Below are 17,987 nucleotides of genomic sequence, written 5' to 3' on the forward strand. Positions count from 1 at the left end.
GGACCCCCTTTGGGCACAGTGCACAAAAATATCCTGTTCTTCAACTTAAAGAAATGATTCACCTGATTCAAAATAAGAGATAAATAGAATCCATATTTCTATTCATAGACCATCATAATGGTATATAATTCATGAAACCATCTACAAAACTACTTACAAAGGGAGGCAGAAAGAAATGAAAAGGAGGATGACACAAAGGGATACATAATATGAAGAAACTATTTCTTAGCTTGTATATTATCTTAATTTGGGGCTCTTTGTGCTTTTAACAAATGTGAAGGGGGAGGAGAGACTATAATTTTACAAAAATTACAGATCTTCTGAGAATTACTTTTAAAAAAATTAAGGGAAGACCTAAGAGATAATAGTAAAGGGTAGCCTTTTCAATAGTTTCTAATTTCACAGAAATTTAAACAAAAGGTAAACCATATTTACAAATTGTTTTGAAGATATAAAATGTTTAGCAACTGTCAAGAAGTATTACTAATTTGACTATAAAACCACAGACTGGAAAAAGAGATGTGTGCTGGATCATACATGTTGGCAAGGGGGGCAGAACCATTCTCCATCAGGGATGATCATCAGAGGAGGGCGAAGGCAGGCAGTGTGGTAGCCACTGTCACAAGAGTCGCATAGAAGAATCTGAAATAAACCAGATATTAACACCAACCTAACTCCATGACTAAAATTCAGTGACTTGAGTTAAAATAAAGATATTTCTTAGCACTATAATAAGAAATATACTATACTCTTTATTTGCATAATAAAAAAGCTCTGATAATTAGGGATCTAACATGCCATTAAAAATAATAAAAAATAAAAAATTAAGAAAATGGTAAACTATAAAATTAAGTGAAAAGTAGCAAGTTCTTTCTGAACTAGAGTTACAATTCTTTTCCAATGTGCCATGAGGGCTGCAACAATAAATTTTTTATAAAAGAGTTTATATAAAGCACAAGCATCACAAACTACCCTACCATACATAGGAATTTAAAAATCTACTTTAAGTAGCATTTCAATTAGCAATCTGTAAGAATCATTCATGGTTCACTTTATCATATAAATTTAAATGTAGAAGGAACTGTAGGAAGAGGGGAAAGGAACTATTCTTAGGATCATCATGTTCAAATACAAAGTCTTAAACTGATGTTTTTTTGTTATTTAAGATGACCAAGTCTCTAAAATTTAAAATGGTACATTTATGAACATTTGACTTAAAAAAAACTTTTCATTTTTAAATTTTTTTTTAGATTTACCGAAGAGTTACAAAGATAGTAGAGTTCCCATAAACTCTTTACTCAGCTTCCACTACTGTTAACATCTTACATAATCACGGTACATTTACCAAAACTAAGAAATCAACATCAGTACAATATTATTAACTCAACAACAGACTTTATACTTCGAAGAATACTAGTCAGATATTATGTAGACTCCCCTCAACCTGGGTTTGTCTGATACCTTCTCTTGATTAGACTGAAGTTATGGATTTTGGAGAAAAATCCCACAAAGATGAAGTGCCCTGCTCACTGTGTCATATCTGGGGATACATGATATCAATCTGACTAATTACTGGTGATAATTAACCTTGATCACTTGGTTCCAGTAGTTGGTTTTCATTACTTTGAAGTTACTAATTTTCACTTTCCATACTTTAGTCTCATTAGAAGTGATAAGCCCAGCCCATACTCAAGGGGAGGGGAATTAAGCTCCATTATCTAGAGTAGTGGTTCTCAACCTTCTGGCCCTTTAAATACAGTACCTCATGTTGTGACCCAACCATAAAATCATTTTTGTTGCTACTTCATAACTGTAATGTTGCTACTGATATGAATCGTAATGTAAATATCTGATATGCTGGATGGTCTTAGGCGACCCCTGTGAAAGGGTCATTCGACTGCCAAAGGGGTCGTGACCCACAGGTTGAGAACCGCTGATCTAGAAGAAGGAGTTATCAAAGAATTTGTCGATAGAAGATAAAACGTACACAGCAATGAATAATATGTTGAAGCTACGCAAATATCCTGTTTTTCCTTCAGGTTTCACCCACAAGTTTTAGTACTTGCTTACAATAGTTACTACTGTGGTGTTCTAATGGTGATTCTCTATTTTCCTCATGCCTTCTACATTTGTTATTTGGAATTCTTCTGTAAAGAAATTATGCCCCTTATCCCACATTTACTCGTTTATTCAATTATGTATTTATATCAAGGTGAACTAATGAATATTTATTTTATTCTTTGGGTTATAATATAAAATTACTACTTGTCAAATTCAAATTGTTCTAGCTATGGACACACTGGGAGCTCCAGGTTGGCTGTGTCATTTGCATCTTTTTTTTTTTTTTAATATATTTTTATTGATTTCAGAGAGGGGGAGAGAGATAGAGAGAGAGAGTGAGAGAGAGAAACATCAATGATGAGAGAGAATCATTGACTGGCTGCTTCCTGCACGCCCCCTACTGAGGATCAAGCCCACAACCCAGGCATGTGCACTTGACCAGAACTGAACCCACAGGCTGACGCTCTGTCCACTGAGCCAAACCAGCTAGGGGTGCATCTTTTTTTTTAAGCATTTCCTTACTTCCCAGCACTATAGGATACTCCACACATTTATCTATTTATATAAAAGGCTAATATGCTAAGTGTCTGACCATCCGACCGGTCGCTATGACGCGCCCTGACCACCAGGGGCTGCCAACATAGGAGCTACCGAGCTGCAGTGACTTGGCAGCGGCAGTTCTCAGGTGACACACCCCAAAACCAGAGAGGAGGGAACCCAATTCCTCGCGGGGTTGTGCAATCCCACCTTTGGCCGTGGGTTATGTTGTTGCTGAGGCACTGTTACACTGAATCTGGTTTACTGCACACTTGCGTTTGTGTTCCACACCCTGTATGACAGCAACTTTGCAGAGTGCCCTCTTGCATTCGGGGACCCCTCAGAGGATGTCGGAGGCCGGTTTCGTCCCGATTCCCGCAGGCCAAACCAAGGGACCCCACCTGCCGGAGCGACCCTGCTCATTCCGCAGACGCCCTTTGAGCCATGGCGTCACCCCAGGTGTGGCCGGCTGGGGAGGAACCGCAAGAGGTTGGCTCCAGGGCATGTCTTGCCCAGTCCCACCCCGCAGGCCACCTTCTAATTAATTTCCTTTCAATGTGCATGAATCCATGCACTGGGTCACTAGTATCTTCTATTTTCTCTACCCGAGCCTAAGAATTAGCCATTTCTCCCAAAAACCCTGGTTCCTTTAATGGAAAATGGTATTTAGAAACCAAAATTTGAATGCTGAGTGCTCACTGCTAATGGTTATCACTGCTTCTAAATTGTCTCAGAGAACAGAGCTAGGAAATACATATATGTATAGCAATCCATATGCACACATGTCTATACTGAAATAAGTATAAGTTTATATTAATATCTCCAGCTCTAATCCAGCACCATAGAGTTTATTCTAGCCTTCAGCCTTGTTCATCTGTAACTACTTTTGTTGACAATGAGAAAACTTGCTCCTATTATCTACACTTCATTCACTTGTTCAAACCCAGTATATATGTAAAGTAATTTCTGAATTGCTAACATATACTATGGTGGGTGAAGGGAGGAGGGTGGAATGTGTATACATGTGCAGTGATTTAAAAGTGAAAAAGTATCCTCCCCCTTCTTCAGTGTATCACCATTTGCTGCCAATACCAGAATTCAATACTTCAGTTGTATGACTAACAGATTTTTTGATTACATAGGCATATGTAGACAAACCTGGGCACCTAATTCCATTTATCAAATTGTTTCTACATTAAAGCATAATCTGAATTTCAAATAACAAAATTAAATTTTTAGAAATAAATTTATCTCTAAAACAATAATTATCTCTATTCCTCAATGAAGGTAAAATCCCATTAAAATAAATATTACTATGCTAAGATTTCCAAGCCTCAAGCAATCCATGTATTTTGACTACAGCATCTGGATTCTACACTAATTTATAAATTTACTGCTTTTCTGCAGTAATCTCAATGAGGACAAGGACCATGTCTTTCTAATTCAGACTCATTTCCCTACCACTTAACACATAATAATTGCTTGGCAGTTTAAGATTATCCTTAAACAAATGGCATAAGAAATCTGCCATTTAGGATCTCCAGTTTCCAATTGATATTCCCTTTTGGCACAGTAACCAGCAACGGGATTTTCAGAGCAGTTGTTAAGAAAACTGACTAAATAAAAATCATGTGTGTGCCAAGAAAGATGCAACTTCATCTTCTCGATGTCATTTCTGCTCACCTCATTTCCTCACACCCGCTTGTCATCAACATCCATGGCTGCCTCAGTTAAAATGCACTCTTAGTTTAAAAAGATATTAGGCCCTACCTAGTTTGGCTCAGTGGATAGAGCATCAGCCTGCGGACTGAAGAGTCCTGGGTTCCATTACGGTCAAAGGCACATGCCAGGGTTGCGAGCTCAATCCTCAGTAGGGGGCAAGCAGGAGGCAGCTGATCAATGATTCTCTCTCATCATTGATGTTTTTACCTCTCTCTCCCTTTCCCTTCCTCTCTGGAAGAAAAAAAAAAAAAAAAGATGTTAGGAGCCCTGGCTGGTTTGGTTCAGTGGTTAGCATGTAGGCCCACAGAACAAAGGGTCATGGGTTCGATTCCCAGTCAAGGGCATGTACCTGGGTTGCAGGCTCAATCCCTGGCCTGGTCGAGGTATGTGTGGAGGCAACCAATGTGTCTCTCTCACATCAATGTTTCTCTCTTTCTCCCTCTCCTCCCTTCCCTTCCACTCTAACAGCAATGGAAAAATATCCTTAGGTGAGGATTTAAAAAAAAAAAAGGATATTAGGAAACAACAGAAAAAGAGTACAAGAGTTGATTTTCACTTGGTTTAAAGGGCAGAAAAGACTACTATCTCATATCTTCTTTTGGCTTTCCTCCACACAAAAATCTTGACCTAACTTTCACAGCCTGATGATCATAAAAATGCTTAGAAGGGTCTTATCAGAGTAATTTCAGCATCTACTCTCCTCTTATATCTTTTACTTGAACCCTCTGAAACTACTAGGATATGATAAACTTCACTGATTAAGTTTCCATATATGAGTTCAACATTAAGAAAAAAAACAAGTAAACCACAAAAAACTTTAACTCAACACATAATAGATGTGCTGGCCAACTTTACATAACATTAAAAGCAACCCTCAGAAGAAGTATGTGGTATTATTCCTATTTATATAATGAAGATATCAAGATACAGAGAAGAGAGCACCTGATAAGTGGTGGAAGCAGGATCTGCTGCCAAGTCTGTCTGGTCCATGCTTTTCCCATCACACCACACTGCTTTCTAGGAAAAAAGAGCCTTGGAGAACCACTTCATATGAATTTTCCAAACTTTAGAGGATCTCAAAACGTTTCTGATCCACACAATTCTACCCATGTGGAATCCTCTTTCTTTACATTTCCTTCTATTTAATAGTTGGAGCCTGCCTTTAAAGTCAAATGTACTCAAAAGAACAGAATAGTTGCATAGAATTGGGCATATCAAGAGTGTTTCTTCAATAGGCTCTTTAGAAAGCACTATGAATTGCAGAAATCCTATGTAATAAAAGGCTAATATACAAATTGACTGAACGGCGGAATGACCGGTCACTATGACGCACACTGACCACCAGGGTGCAGACACTTAATGCAGGAGCTGCCCTCTGGTGGTCAGTGTGCTCCCACAAGGGGAGTGCTGCTCAGCCAGAAGCAGTGGCGAGCACAGCGGCAGTGGCAGGGGCCTCTCCCACCTCCGTGGCAGCACTAAGGATGTCCTACTGACGGCTTAGGCCCAGCACTCGGACATCCCCTGAGGGCTCTCGGACTGCGAGAGGGCGCAGGCTAGGCTGAGGGACGACGCCCCTCCCCCGCCCCCCGAGTGCACGAATCTCGTGCATTGGGCCTCCAGTATATATATATGTAGGAACTGGTTTTCGTGATTTAGGTTACTTACTTCCTGGGTAAGAAAGTTCCATGTAAATTGGTCACTATCCTTCTGAAATTATATCTGAATATATTTGTGCTCTTAAATGTTTTTTAGAATTGCCCATTTCCTAAAGATGTAAGTCCTACCAGGTTAACTACTTGAGTTATACATTGTTACAGCAAGGCAATAAGATCTCAGGCCTTACTTATTTACAGCTGGCACTTCAGAACAGAACAGAAATATTTGAATAATTTCATAGATTTGTGAGAGAAATTAGGAGTGTATTCTTATTAAGAGGAAATAACAACAGCTAGCTAGGCAGAATAAAAGCAGGATCCTGACCTTCCCAGAACTGGGTTATTTAAGAAATAGAAATAAAGGTTATTTTGTACACACAGCTCTGCAGCATTAAAAAATTTAAATCATGATCAAGCCTAGAAGAGTTAGGCTTTGGAAAACCATAGCATGCCATTAAGGTGAATATTACGCACTAGCTCAGGATGGTTTGGAAGGCCACATTTTTTGCAGGGTTCATCATCCTCCGCTAGGACGGCTTCCTCACTCTCCTTTGCTCCCTCCTCTTCTGAAGCTGCAGATGATTTCTCACTGTCAGACCCTTCACTTTCATCGTTGCTGGAATATTTCCACCTGCCACGTGTTCGAGAACCAGTCCATCGAACTTTGCCTTTGGTTTTTACCTTGAATAAAATAAAAAAAATTGATATAATTTGTATAAGAATGTAAAAAGAAAAACTATTATATGTTCCTTGCAGAATATTTAGTCAATACATAAAGAAAAGGGAAATTATTGTAGCATCTTCACAGATATACCTACTATTTAATTTTGGTATACATTCCCACTATGTTTTCTATTTTGGAGGGTATTATGATAAACACTGTCTTATAAATATTTTCCCTAGTCATAAAATATTCTCCTAACATCACTGTAAATGACTATATAATATGCCACCGTGTAGTTGTATTTCTCTAGTCCTCCACTAGACAGACATTTAGGTAGTTTCACATTTTTTCAACTGTATCCTTGTAAATATAAACTTTTACACATAGCTCTGTAGTTAGGATAAATTCCTCGAAGAGAATTCTGGGTCAAAGGCCATGCACATTTTAAAGGCTCTATAACAGAGCACTATATTCTCACATTTTATTATACAAAGTTTTAAATTTCCACATCAGAGATTAATATAACAAATTTTAATGGTTCAGAGATGCACATAAAAATTCTGACAAACTTAAAAAATATATTATTCAGAGTAAGTTTATAATGTTGTAAATTGCTTTTTACTTACTGGTAGCACAATTTTTATATATTTTTATTCATTTCAGAGAGGAAGGGAGAGGGAGAGATAGAAACATCAATGATGAGAATCACTGATTGGCTGCTTCTTGCATGCCCCCTACTGGGGATCGAGCCAGCAGCCAGGGCATGTGCCCTTGACCTGAATTAAACCTGGGACCCGACCCTTCAGTCCGGAGGCCACACTCTATTCACTGTGCCAAACCGGCTAGGCCACAATTTTTAAATTTATATTTTAATTAATTTCTACAGTATAAGTCCTTATCAAAGACCAACATAATTCTAGCAGAAGGGGAAATTTTTTCAAAGTAAAGAATTAAAAATTCAGTATTCCAGGCAATAGAGGATCACTTTACAAAGATGAACAATCTGATCACTAAATAAATTAAAAACGAAAGTAGCACTTTTAATTATAACAAACTTCCATAGACTAGCCAAAGACTGGTACCAAATTTTGCTTAAAAATAAGAGAGACATCAGAAAAAAATTCTGGCTTCTTAGACTAATATTTTATATTGGGGAATATAGGCACTTTCATACCCGTATTGAGAGGGTACCTAATGGGGCCATTTTTAGAAATGTGTCAATAACTGTCAAAAAATAAAATATACATGCCCCTTGACCCAGCAAATCCAATTCTAGGAGTCTATTCTAAAGAAATACTCACTCATGTCCAAAATGATCTTCAAAGCAGCATTGCCTGCAATAGTGAAAAATTGGAAACAACCTAAATGTCAATCAATAAGGGAGGAGTCAAAGAAATTGAGTTATATCTACACTATGGAATACTATGTGGCCATTAATAACCAAAACGTAGACTATATCTTACTGATGTGGAAAGAGTTCAAATATATACCGTTAAGTGAAAAACTCAGATAAAAATGAACATATTTGATTCAATTTATTTTTTAAGTGAATAGATATTTATGATCATACACAGTAATGTATGGAAAAAGAATTAAAAACTAACTGCTACTAATGTTTATAGGACATTTTCATTTTTCAATCCTATAGGTTGGGTATTATTTGAGTAGCTTGCAGAAAGAATATATTCCTTTATTGCCTGTAATAAAGAAAAGTTTAAACGATAATTAGACAGTCAGAAATAAAATTTCTGGGGATAACTACTAAGAAAAGACATCTCAGTTATAGGAAGATATGTGTGTTTTTAAAGTTTTCTTTGAATGACTTTAGTCAAAAGCAAAAGCTACAAATACCTACAGCCAAATATTTCTAATAAAAATGAAATCTCAAAGTAGGAGAAATTTTACCTTGCTTACTTTAGAATTTATATCTTTCTCCGTTTTTTTCAAATTTTCCTTTTTGTCTGTTTTTTGCAAAGCTGTTGACTCCTCGTCCACTTCATCTTCTCCTTCCCCTCTTTTTTTATCGGCTTTCTGATCTCTGATCTCAGCCACTTTGGCTGTGGGTCTAGATATTCTTGGAGACCTCCTTAAAGTACGACCCACATTTGTTTTCTCTTCTTCTTTTTCGGACTTCTCTTGCTTGGTTTCTGGTTCTAGAATTTGGGGAGGAGATTCTGGCTTCTTCTTCCGACTGGATATCCTAATTGTTAATTTGATGCCCTCCTTTTGCCTTTCAGAGGTTATCTCTGTGTTCTCTGGGGCAGTGGTTTCTTCCTCAGGAATCAACTTATATTTAAATTTGTTCTTTTGCATAGAACCTTTTGTGTCAGAAGGGTCCTCTGCACCAGAGGTCTGGGCATTGTCCAGGTTGTCCATTTCTCCTACCTCCATGGATTCAGAATCCGCTTTCAGAACTTCTGAGTCTGTTTTTTGCAGGGACTGACCCTCAACAGAACTTGTGCTCTGACACTCCACCATATCTTTTTCTGAGGCTGGTTTTTCACAATGCCCAGCCATGTCCGACAGCGAGGAAGTTTCAGCCGCCCCAGGAGAGCCCAGCGTTACTGATTCCAGAGGACTCTTAGGAACCTCCTCTGGTATTGGACTCAATCTTTGTGGGTCCTTGTCAAGAAAGGTCTTTTTGGACTTCTCTAACTTTTCAAGACATTCTATGACTGGTGGGCGCTTATCCTTATTTTTGGGAGACTTCTCTTCAACTTTCATGGTATGGGATTCAGCAGTAGATAAAGCAGTTTTTAAAGAGAGATCAGTTGCCATCTCAGAAGCCTCAAGAGAGGTTTCCATTTCTGGAGGACCAGTTTCCTTTGTCTGTTCTTTTGGACTCTGGGTCTCTACAACTGATACTGAACTTTCTGCATCTTTCCCTAAAGGGACCACTTCCTTCTCCAGGTCACCTTTTTTTATACTTATTATGACAGAATTTAAGGACTCTGCTCCATTTCCCTCCACGATGACACTTTTATCCTTAGAGGGGCTACAGCCATCTTCCTTTGTATCATAAAACTTTGTCTCCATTTGTTCTGTCTTAAAATTTGGAGTTACCTTTTCATCACAAACTTCTCCATTTACCAGCTGTTTCCCTTCATGACCCAAAGCAGTGATTGTAGAGATCCTTTTATAAGTCTCCTCCTCTTGTTTTATTTCATCCTTCAAAAATTCTTTTGTTGGAGTAACTGATTTACACAAAGGTCCTTTGATTGGACTGTCAAAATCATCACTCAGTTTAATTTCTCTTTTTTTTAGTGGTATCTTGGCCTGCTGGTCATTTTTAAGTTTCTCGGTTTCTTCAGTAGACTTCTCAGTAATTTCTTGAGTAGATTTAACATTGCCACCAAACTCCAGCCTCTCGGGCTCCAGCTTCTCCACACCTCCTTTGGTATCTTTAGGGTCTGCTTTACATTCCTTCACTTCGACTTTAATGGGTTTGACATTTTCCTTGAAGGCATCACTTTCTTCTTTGAAAATCTTTTTTCCCTCACTTTCCAGCAAAGGTTTTTCTAACTTTACTATAACTGGCATTTTCACAAGTTCCTTTTCATCTTCTTTTTCTATTTTCACAGTCGTTTCTTCCAGAGCATTGGGTATAGAACAGTTTTCTGAATCTACTGGCTGCTCTTCACTTTTCCTCTTTTCATTTTCTTTCTGTTCCTCTAAAAATCAGAAAAAGTTTACATGAATCTAAGCAATCAATATATATAAAATATAAAAAGCTTAACATATATTTCCATTTGAAGTTTCTCTCATAAAAGAGGTAACTTTTGTCACTGGACATTTAACAATAAAAAATAAAATGTGACTAAAGAAAATTACTCTAAAGTATAACCTCTAGATATTAAAAAACTATTATTTAGAATGACTCAGATTTCTGCTTTATATTTTAGCTTCAGTGTTCTCAATGGAATGCAAATATTTATACAGCTCAAATAATTTATATAAGCTCAAAATATGGCTCAAAAATATGAAACTAAAAATATTATATGAAACATTTCCAAAAAACTATATTTGTTTGAAGAACTGACGATTGTTCTTTGTAAGTCATTGAGCACTTCCTTTCATTGAGGCACCATGAGAATGGCAGTGGGAAAATTTGTTTTATGTTTTATTCGGATTATAAAATTAACATAATTCTGTACAGAAAACGAAAAACAGAGGGAAAAAATGCCCATAATCCTAATACCCACAGACAATCATTACTAATATTTTAAGTTACTTCCTTCTAGTCTTGTATATTTTTGACAAAGTTATGATCATGTTGCCATTTTTTTTTTCATTGAAACATTAGTACTTTCTTATATTAAATGCTTTATCCAAAAGTTACACTTAATCATATAACACTCCCTAATGTGGTTTTATTATAATTTACTTTATTAAATGCTATTAACATTCCAGGAGTTAATATTTTACAAATAAACTATTAGGTTTATGTGTCAATTCTTTTTGTTGTTGTTGTTAATCCTCACCCAAGGATATTTTTTCCATTGACGGGGGCGGGTGTAGCAAACCCACAACCCAGGTATGTGCCTTTGACCGGGAATCAAACCTGCGTCCCTTTAGTATGCAGTTCAATCCTGTAACCACTAAGCAATACTGGCCAGGGTTGTCTGTCAGCTATCTGTCAAGTCTTTTTACTTTATTGATTACATATGTCCAACTTTTACAGAGTACCTAATAGTGCAAATTTAAACAAAAGCCATATTTAATAAGTGGCATAATCTATATATGAGATTATAAGATTGCATATATGCTTGTGCTCAGACAATCTGAGCAGTGTTTTCTAGAATTCTAAATTTACTTACATTTGCGTAGAACCTCACCCTATCCTGCCAACTGAAAAACCTCAATTCTAAATGAAGTTTACCAAGATAGTAAGAGTTACAAAAAATTTGAATGGATTCTCACAAGTTGATAAACCACAGTTATAATGTATTTCATGGCAATAAAATGGAATGGATAGAAATGAGATGAAGTAGGAAATATTTTATACAATGGGGCCTTGACTTACGAGTGTCCCGACTAACGAGTTTTTCGAGATACAAGCTGTCTCTCGGCCGATTTTTTGCTTCGAGTTGCGAGCTAAAATTCGAGTTACGAGCCAGCTTCAGATACCCCACCACTAGTTGGCGCAGCGAACATCACAGTGAATGCCACATCAGCCCAGCATTCAATTCATTGTAATGGTGAAAATTGATTTGACATACGAGTAATCTGAGTTACGAGCTCCATCACGGAACGAATTAAACTCGTAAGTCAAGGCCCCACTGTACAAGAATTCACTATTTTTTTAAAAAGTGAAATTTTATTGTAAACTATTTCTTTTATGCTTAATCATGCTACAAATAAAAATTAAAAAACCACTAGGAACCATTTAGACCCTGAGATATAATATAAATATTGTTCCTCCCTCTTTACATTGTTAGTGATTTAATTTATACATGCTGCTAATAAAATTAAAGACATCACAGTAATTACCTAATTGATATGTCATCCCTTTCCCACTGATAAAGTAGGTTTGCTAAATTCCTGTTCATTGAGATTGGTTAGCATATCAGCAAATCTAATTAAAAGAACTACATGGTTAACAATTAAGATATAGAATACCATATTTAAAAATAACTCCAGCCTAATACTAAGAGTTTACTGAACACAATTTAATATTTCTTCTATATGTTTTGGTTCAGAAAGCAACTCAGGATTTCATTATGACTCTCACCCAATAGGTAAAATGATAGTATGACCATATTGTACTGTAAGTCTGTAATATGATAAATATCATTACAATAGCAACCATATTATAATATATATGTGTGTCAAAGTAACATGGTGTACACCTAAAATTTACAGTTACATTTCAAATTTGTATTTTAAAAAAGGAATAAAAGTCACACCTCTATTTTTTTCTTTAATCCTCACCCAAGAATCTGCTGAGAGAGAGAGAGAACCATCAAAGTGAGAGAGAAACATTGATGGGTTGTCTTCCATATGCTCCCTGACCAGTGATCAAAACCGCAACCCAGGTATGTGCCCTGACTGGGAATCGAACTGGCAACCTTTTGGTGCATGGGAAGATGCTCAACCAACTGAGCCATTCCAGCCAGGCAAAATGACACCTATATTTTTACTTGGAAGAGGTGAATGAAAATTTCTCTTCAGTTTTTTAAACTGACTTTGATTTGAGTGACAACATGGCAAAATAAAATGAGAAGTAACATTAGATTCAAGACTCCTGGGTTCACTAATCTTAATTCAGCTAGTGGTGTATCTTTGGACACGTCACAAACTCTTTGGTCTTCATTTCTTCATCTACAAATAAAGCAGCTGGACTAAGTTACCTTCACTAACTCACATTTCTCTTAATTAAAAAATGCTAAATCCTTGGTATTTTTATGTTTGGCTCAGTTCTTTTAAGAGAAAAACATGACAATAATTACTACTCTACAACTACAATTACCTTCATAGACGTGTCCCTGAAACTGTATAATGAACAGGAGAACCATAAGAGAAATGAACCTTTAAAGAACAATCATAAATGGTAAAAAGGGCATTCAGTCATACAAGCATTTCCCCAAAGTTTTGTCAAAAGAAACTATAAAAGAGATGCAAATGAGTTTAAGAGACATGAAATTTGAAGTGACAAAACTCAAGGAAAAATAAACTTCAAAACTCACAATGCAGCAACAACAGTGCTTGACAAACCTGAGATGAATCAAGAGAAGTGTTATGTACTACAGATTTTTAAAGCCAATTCATTCATTTACTGAACAAATATTTATTGATCACTTATTATGTGCTTTCCAAACCATCCCAACCAGAATCACTGTGTAACGAAACACTGAATGCTCTATATAAGTTAACAGTGAAGGACATTGCTAGTTACCTATCCAGTGTCTATCCCCAACTCTGATTTTGTTCATGTATTAGTTTCCGCCCATCTAAGATGTTCCAGGTTCATCCTATTTTTTATATGCCCTTCCTCTGAATCAGTCTTGTCTCTTAGGATTGCTGGTTCCCTTTATTGGAAAATGATATCCTATCTAATAATAGACAAACATGGTAATTAACCATGCCTGCGCTACGCTTCCCATTGGCTAATCAGCAGGATATGCAAATTAACTGCCAACCAAGATGGCGGCCGGCAGCCAGGCAGCTGAAGCGAACAGGAGGCTTGCTTGCTCCAGTGATGGAGGAAGCCAAGGTCCCCCGCCTGCCGCGGCTGGGCTCTGAGCTCCAGTCTAAGCAACAATGTTGCAATTATAGAAGCTAAACAAACCCGATACCTGCTTTCAGCCAGCCGGCCTAGGAGCTGGAGCCGCAACAAAGTTTCAATTACAGAAGGTAAATAAATCCCAGAAAAAAAAGAAAAAGAAAAAAAGGAGAGACTGGGAGCTTCAGTTGCAGGCTTGACCCGCCTGAAAACAGCCCTCAGCCCCTCATCCAGGCTGGCTAGGCACCCCAGTGGGGACCCCCACCATGAAGGGGGTGCGGGCAGCCTGAAAACAGCCATCATCCCCTCATCCAGGCTGGCCAAGCACCCAAGCAGGACCCCCATCCTGAGGGGGTGCAGGCAGCCTGAAAACAGCCATCAGCCCCTCATCCAGGCTGGCCAGGCACCCCAGTGGGGACCCCCACCCTGAAGGGGGTGCGGGCAGCCTGAAAACAGCCATCAGCCGCTCATCCAGGCTAGCCAGGCACCCCAGTGGGGACCCCCACCCTGAAGGGGGTGCGGGCAGCCTAAAAACAGCCATCAGCCACTCATCCAGGCTGGCCAGGCACCCCAGTGGGGGCCCCTACCCTGAAGGGGGTGCGGATAGCCTGAAAACAGCCATCAGCCCTTCATCCAGGCTGGCCAGGCATCCAAGCAGGACCCCCACCCTGAAGTGGGTGCAGGCAGCCTGAAAACAGCCAACAGCTCCTCACCCAGGCTGGTCAGGCACCCAAGCAGGACCCCCATCCTGAAGGGGGTGTGACCAGCTGCAAACAGCCATCAGCCCCTCATCCAGGCTGGCCAGGCACCCAAGCAGGACCCCCACCCTGAAGGGGGTGTGATCAGCTGCAAACAGCCATCAGCCCCTCAGAGGTAAAAGAGCATGATAAAAACACAGAAGGAATGTCCAAGACAAAGAGAGGAATAAAGGCATCTAGATAATCTGGAACCAGTGATCACATAAGGAAATAGTAGAAGGTAATACCAGACAGATAGGTTGAGTCCAGTGTGTGAGATTCTGATGCCACTTTAAGAAATTCACACTTTTTTAGAAGGCAATTCTAATTACCTTTAATACAAAAAGTCAATTATTCAGTTAGTGAACTTTTTAGGCCATATGATGACATTTTGGGAGGCATTACATTTTAAAAAATATATGCTTATTGATGTCAGAGAGGAAGAGAGAGGGATAGAGAGATAGAAACATCAATGATGAGAAATAATAATTAGCTGCCTCCTGCATGCCTCCCACTGGGGACTGAGCTTGCAACCCGGGCAGGTGCCCTGGCCTGGAATTGAACAGTGACCTTCTAGTTCACAGGTCGACGTTCAACCACTGAACCACACTTGCCGGGCAAGGAGGTACCTTATTTATTTATTCATTCATTTATTCATTTATGTATTTATTATATTTTGGTTAATCCTCACACGAGGATATTTTTTTCCCATTGATTTTTAGAGAGAGTGGGAGGGGGAGAGACAGAGAGAAACATGATGAGAGAGACATCAATTGGTTGCCTCTCATACCCCCCCCCCCTCCCCCCGCAATCGAGCTACATGCCCTTGACTGGAATCAAAACTGAGAACCTTGGACTGAGCTACTCCAGCTTCCGCTCCCGGGCATTTAAAGGGAATGCGCGGTGGCCCGGGCAGAGGGGGTGGAAGGTAGGTGGAGAGGACAGCCCAGACGCACATCATCTACGGCCCCTCCGGACCGGAGGCACTTCTGAGCCGGAGCCCAAAATCCGAGGGTGGGTAAGACACCGACCCCTCCAATTGCGGCCAGCACCCCAGGCTCCATCCTGCGCTCGAATGCCTCCATGAGCCCCTCTCCCCACTCTGCACTTCAAACTCAGCCCGGACAGACTTTGGCCTCCGCTGCCACCGCTGCTCCACACCCTGCTGGAGAAGCTCAGAGATCCTGTGCCCCTTTTATTTGAGGAGCTCTTTTGGACGACACAAAATGATTACATCACTCAGGGCAAAACTGCTCTAGAGGCTGGCGGGATGGCTGTGCAGGGCGCGCTGCGCTTCCTCCTGACCTTCGATTTTGACAAGACTATCGTGGATGAAAACAGTGACCGACTCGATAGTGCAGGAGAGCCTGCGCACCACCTACAGTGAGGGCTACAACGAATACATGCAGCTGGTCGGTACCTGGGCGAGCAGGGCGTGCGGCTGGGACCTGCGTGCCGTCTATGAGGCCATCCCCCTCCCCCCGCGCCCCTGGTCCCCAGGCATGGGCGACCTGCTGCAATTTGTGGCCAAGCAGGGAGCCCGCTTCGAGGTGACTCTCATCTGGGATGCCAACACCTTCAGTGTGGAGAGCGCTCTGCCACCTGGGCCTGTTCCGCTGCATCCTCAACAACCCCTGGGGCCCGACGCGGGGGTGGGGGGGGGGGGGGGGCCCGGACCTGCTGGTGCTGCAGCCCTTTCACACGCACAGTTCAAGGTGCTCAGCAACTACCTGCGCCAGCGGGCCCAAGACGGCATGCACTTCGATCGCCTTTTCTACGTGGGCGACGCGCCAATGACTTCTGCCCCATGGGAAGGCTGGCCAGCAGCGATGTGGTGGCCTTCCTGCGCCGTGGCGATCCCATGCACCGCCTGATCCAGGAGGCGCAGAAGGCCAAGCCCAGCTCGTTCCCGCCCCGTGGTGTCGTGGGAAACCGCCCACGACGTGCGCTTCCAGACCGCTGCCTGCAGGGGGCGCCCCGACGAGGAGAGGGGAAGGGAGATTGGGCAAGACAATCTAAATCTAGTTTTATAACTTCCTTTCCCTTTCGCGTTGGTATGTCCCTCTGGGAATTTCTAGAATTCCCTGTCCAATCAGGGGCTAAAGGAGGGAGTCCAGAGCCATCCGAACTATCTATGCAGTTAAACCAGCTCGGCTGCCTCCCTCAGATCCACAGCAAACAGTTAAAAATTCTGGAGGCTGGCTCAACCCGGGTGATGCGCATACCTGGGAAGGCAGCAGCGTTTCCTAAAAGCTCACCCTCTGAACTGGGAGGAAGAGATTCCCTTGCAGGCGAGAGAACTTTAACTGCTGCCCGGGTGTAACTCCCCTCTCCAAGGCTTAGGGTCAAGGAGAAATCCTCCCGCATTGGATTCCCCGCAGAAAGAGAGGAAGCTTTCCACCGACAGCCCCAGGCCTAGATCTCGCTTCACCTACTGTGATCCCACCCTACATCCCTTTTCTTGCCTCCCTTCCCCTGCCCATCCAGCCAGCAACCCCAAAGGAAGAAAAGCCAGATGGAACAGTCGCCTCCTGGTGGTGGAATGAGGTAGCACACTGTCGGGCTTGGGTCGGACCAGCCAGGAAGCTCGCAGAGGCGCCTCAGTGTCTTCTATCCCAGCCTCGTCTATGCAGCAAGACCAGGAACTTAACCAAAGTCACCCCCGTGGGCTGGGCCCCTCTTGGGCGCCCTCCTCTCATATGGAACAGAAAGCCCTGATGTTTTAAAGCAGAGCCAGCGAAACCCAAGCCCATCCTCTTTGGTGTTTTAGAGCTATTAAAATCGGATGAAGGGGAAAAAAAACACAAAACGGGGACCCTTGGGCTGATGCTCTAACCACTGAACCAAACCATTCAGGGCAAGCTCCCCCTTTTAAAGATAATGTATTTCTTCTTGGCACCTATACAGAATATAATCTTTTTGTATTATGGGCTGAGTCACCCCTTTATATCTCCCAAGGTTAGATATAAAACATCGTCATTTAACTAATCTATATTTATAAAAGCCAAGCGCCTGGAATGACCAGTGGCTATGCCGTGCACTGTGGCAGCCAACTGGCCAGATCAGAGCCCCAATTGCTGCCCCCACAACTTCCCCCGGCCCCTCCCCGCATTGGCCTGCCCCCAATCGGCCCCCATTGGGGCGGGCCAGCCGGACCCCACCAGAGCACAAATTCATGCACTGGTCCTCTAGTCATTAAAGAAAAAATCTATTTTAGCTGTAAGAATAAGAGTGGCTATTTTATTCTTTCTCTAGTTCCTATTTCTTTTTCCTCCTTATCTGATTTCCAAATATTCAACCATAATTTTGTTACATTTTGCTTTATTATTCTAACAACATTAGATATTCTCTAGACTGCAGTTTTCAAGCTCCCTACAGAAGGGTAATGT

The 17,987-nt window shown here is 40.9% G+C and overlaps 1 protein-coding gene and 1 pseudogene across 6 annotated transcripts in view; one reads left to right on the forward strand and one right to left on the reverse strand.

The window, feature by feature from the left end:
- RSF1 (remodeling and spacing factor 1) overlaps positions 1 to 17,987 on the reverse strand; it is a 122,570-nt gene that overhangs the window by 31,343 nt on the left and 73,240 nt on the right. For 2 of the 6 annotated variants that reach the window (XM_070425684.1, XM_070425689.1), the window contains exons 6-10: positions 12,546 to 12,581; positions 8,545 to 10,310; positions 6,450 to 6,656; positions 5,263 to 5,337; positions 538 to 642 (exon numbers count right to left, since the gene is read on the reverse strand). In XM_070425684.1, the coding sequence (XP_070281785.1) occupies positions 538 to 642; positions 5,263 to 5,337; positions 6,450 to 6,656; positions 8,545 to 10,310; positions 12,546 to 12,581 (2,189 nt within the window). The remainder of the gene's footprint in view (positions 1 to 537; positions 643 to 5,262; positions 5,338 to 6,449; positions 6,657 to 8,544; positions 10,311 to 12,545; positions 12,582 to 17,987) is intronic. The other 4 variants (XM_070425685.1, XM_070425686.1, XM_070425687.1 and 1 more) reach the window with 4 other exon arrangements.
- Positions 15,869 to 16,631, forward strand: LOC139017623 (phosphoethanolamine/phosphocholine phosphatase-like; annotated as a pseudogene).

Source organism: Myotis yumanensis, unplaced genomic scaffold (assembly GCF_028538775.1).
Source record: "Myotis yumanensis isolate MYYU_CA2020_CCGP unplaced genomic scaffold, mMyoYum1.0.hap1 SCAF_10, whole genome shotgun sequence".
Classification (NCBI taxonomy): Eukaryota; Metazoa; Chordata; class Mammalia; order Chiroptera; family Vespertilionidae; genus Myotis; species Myotis yumanensis.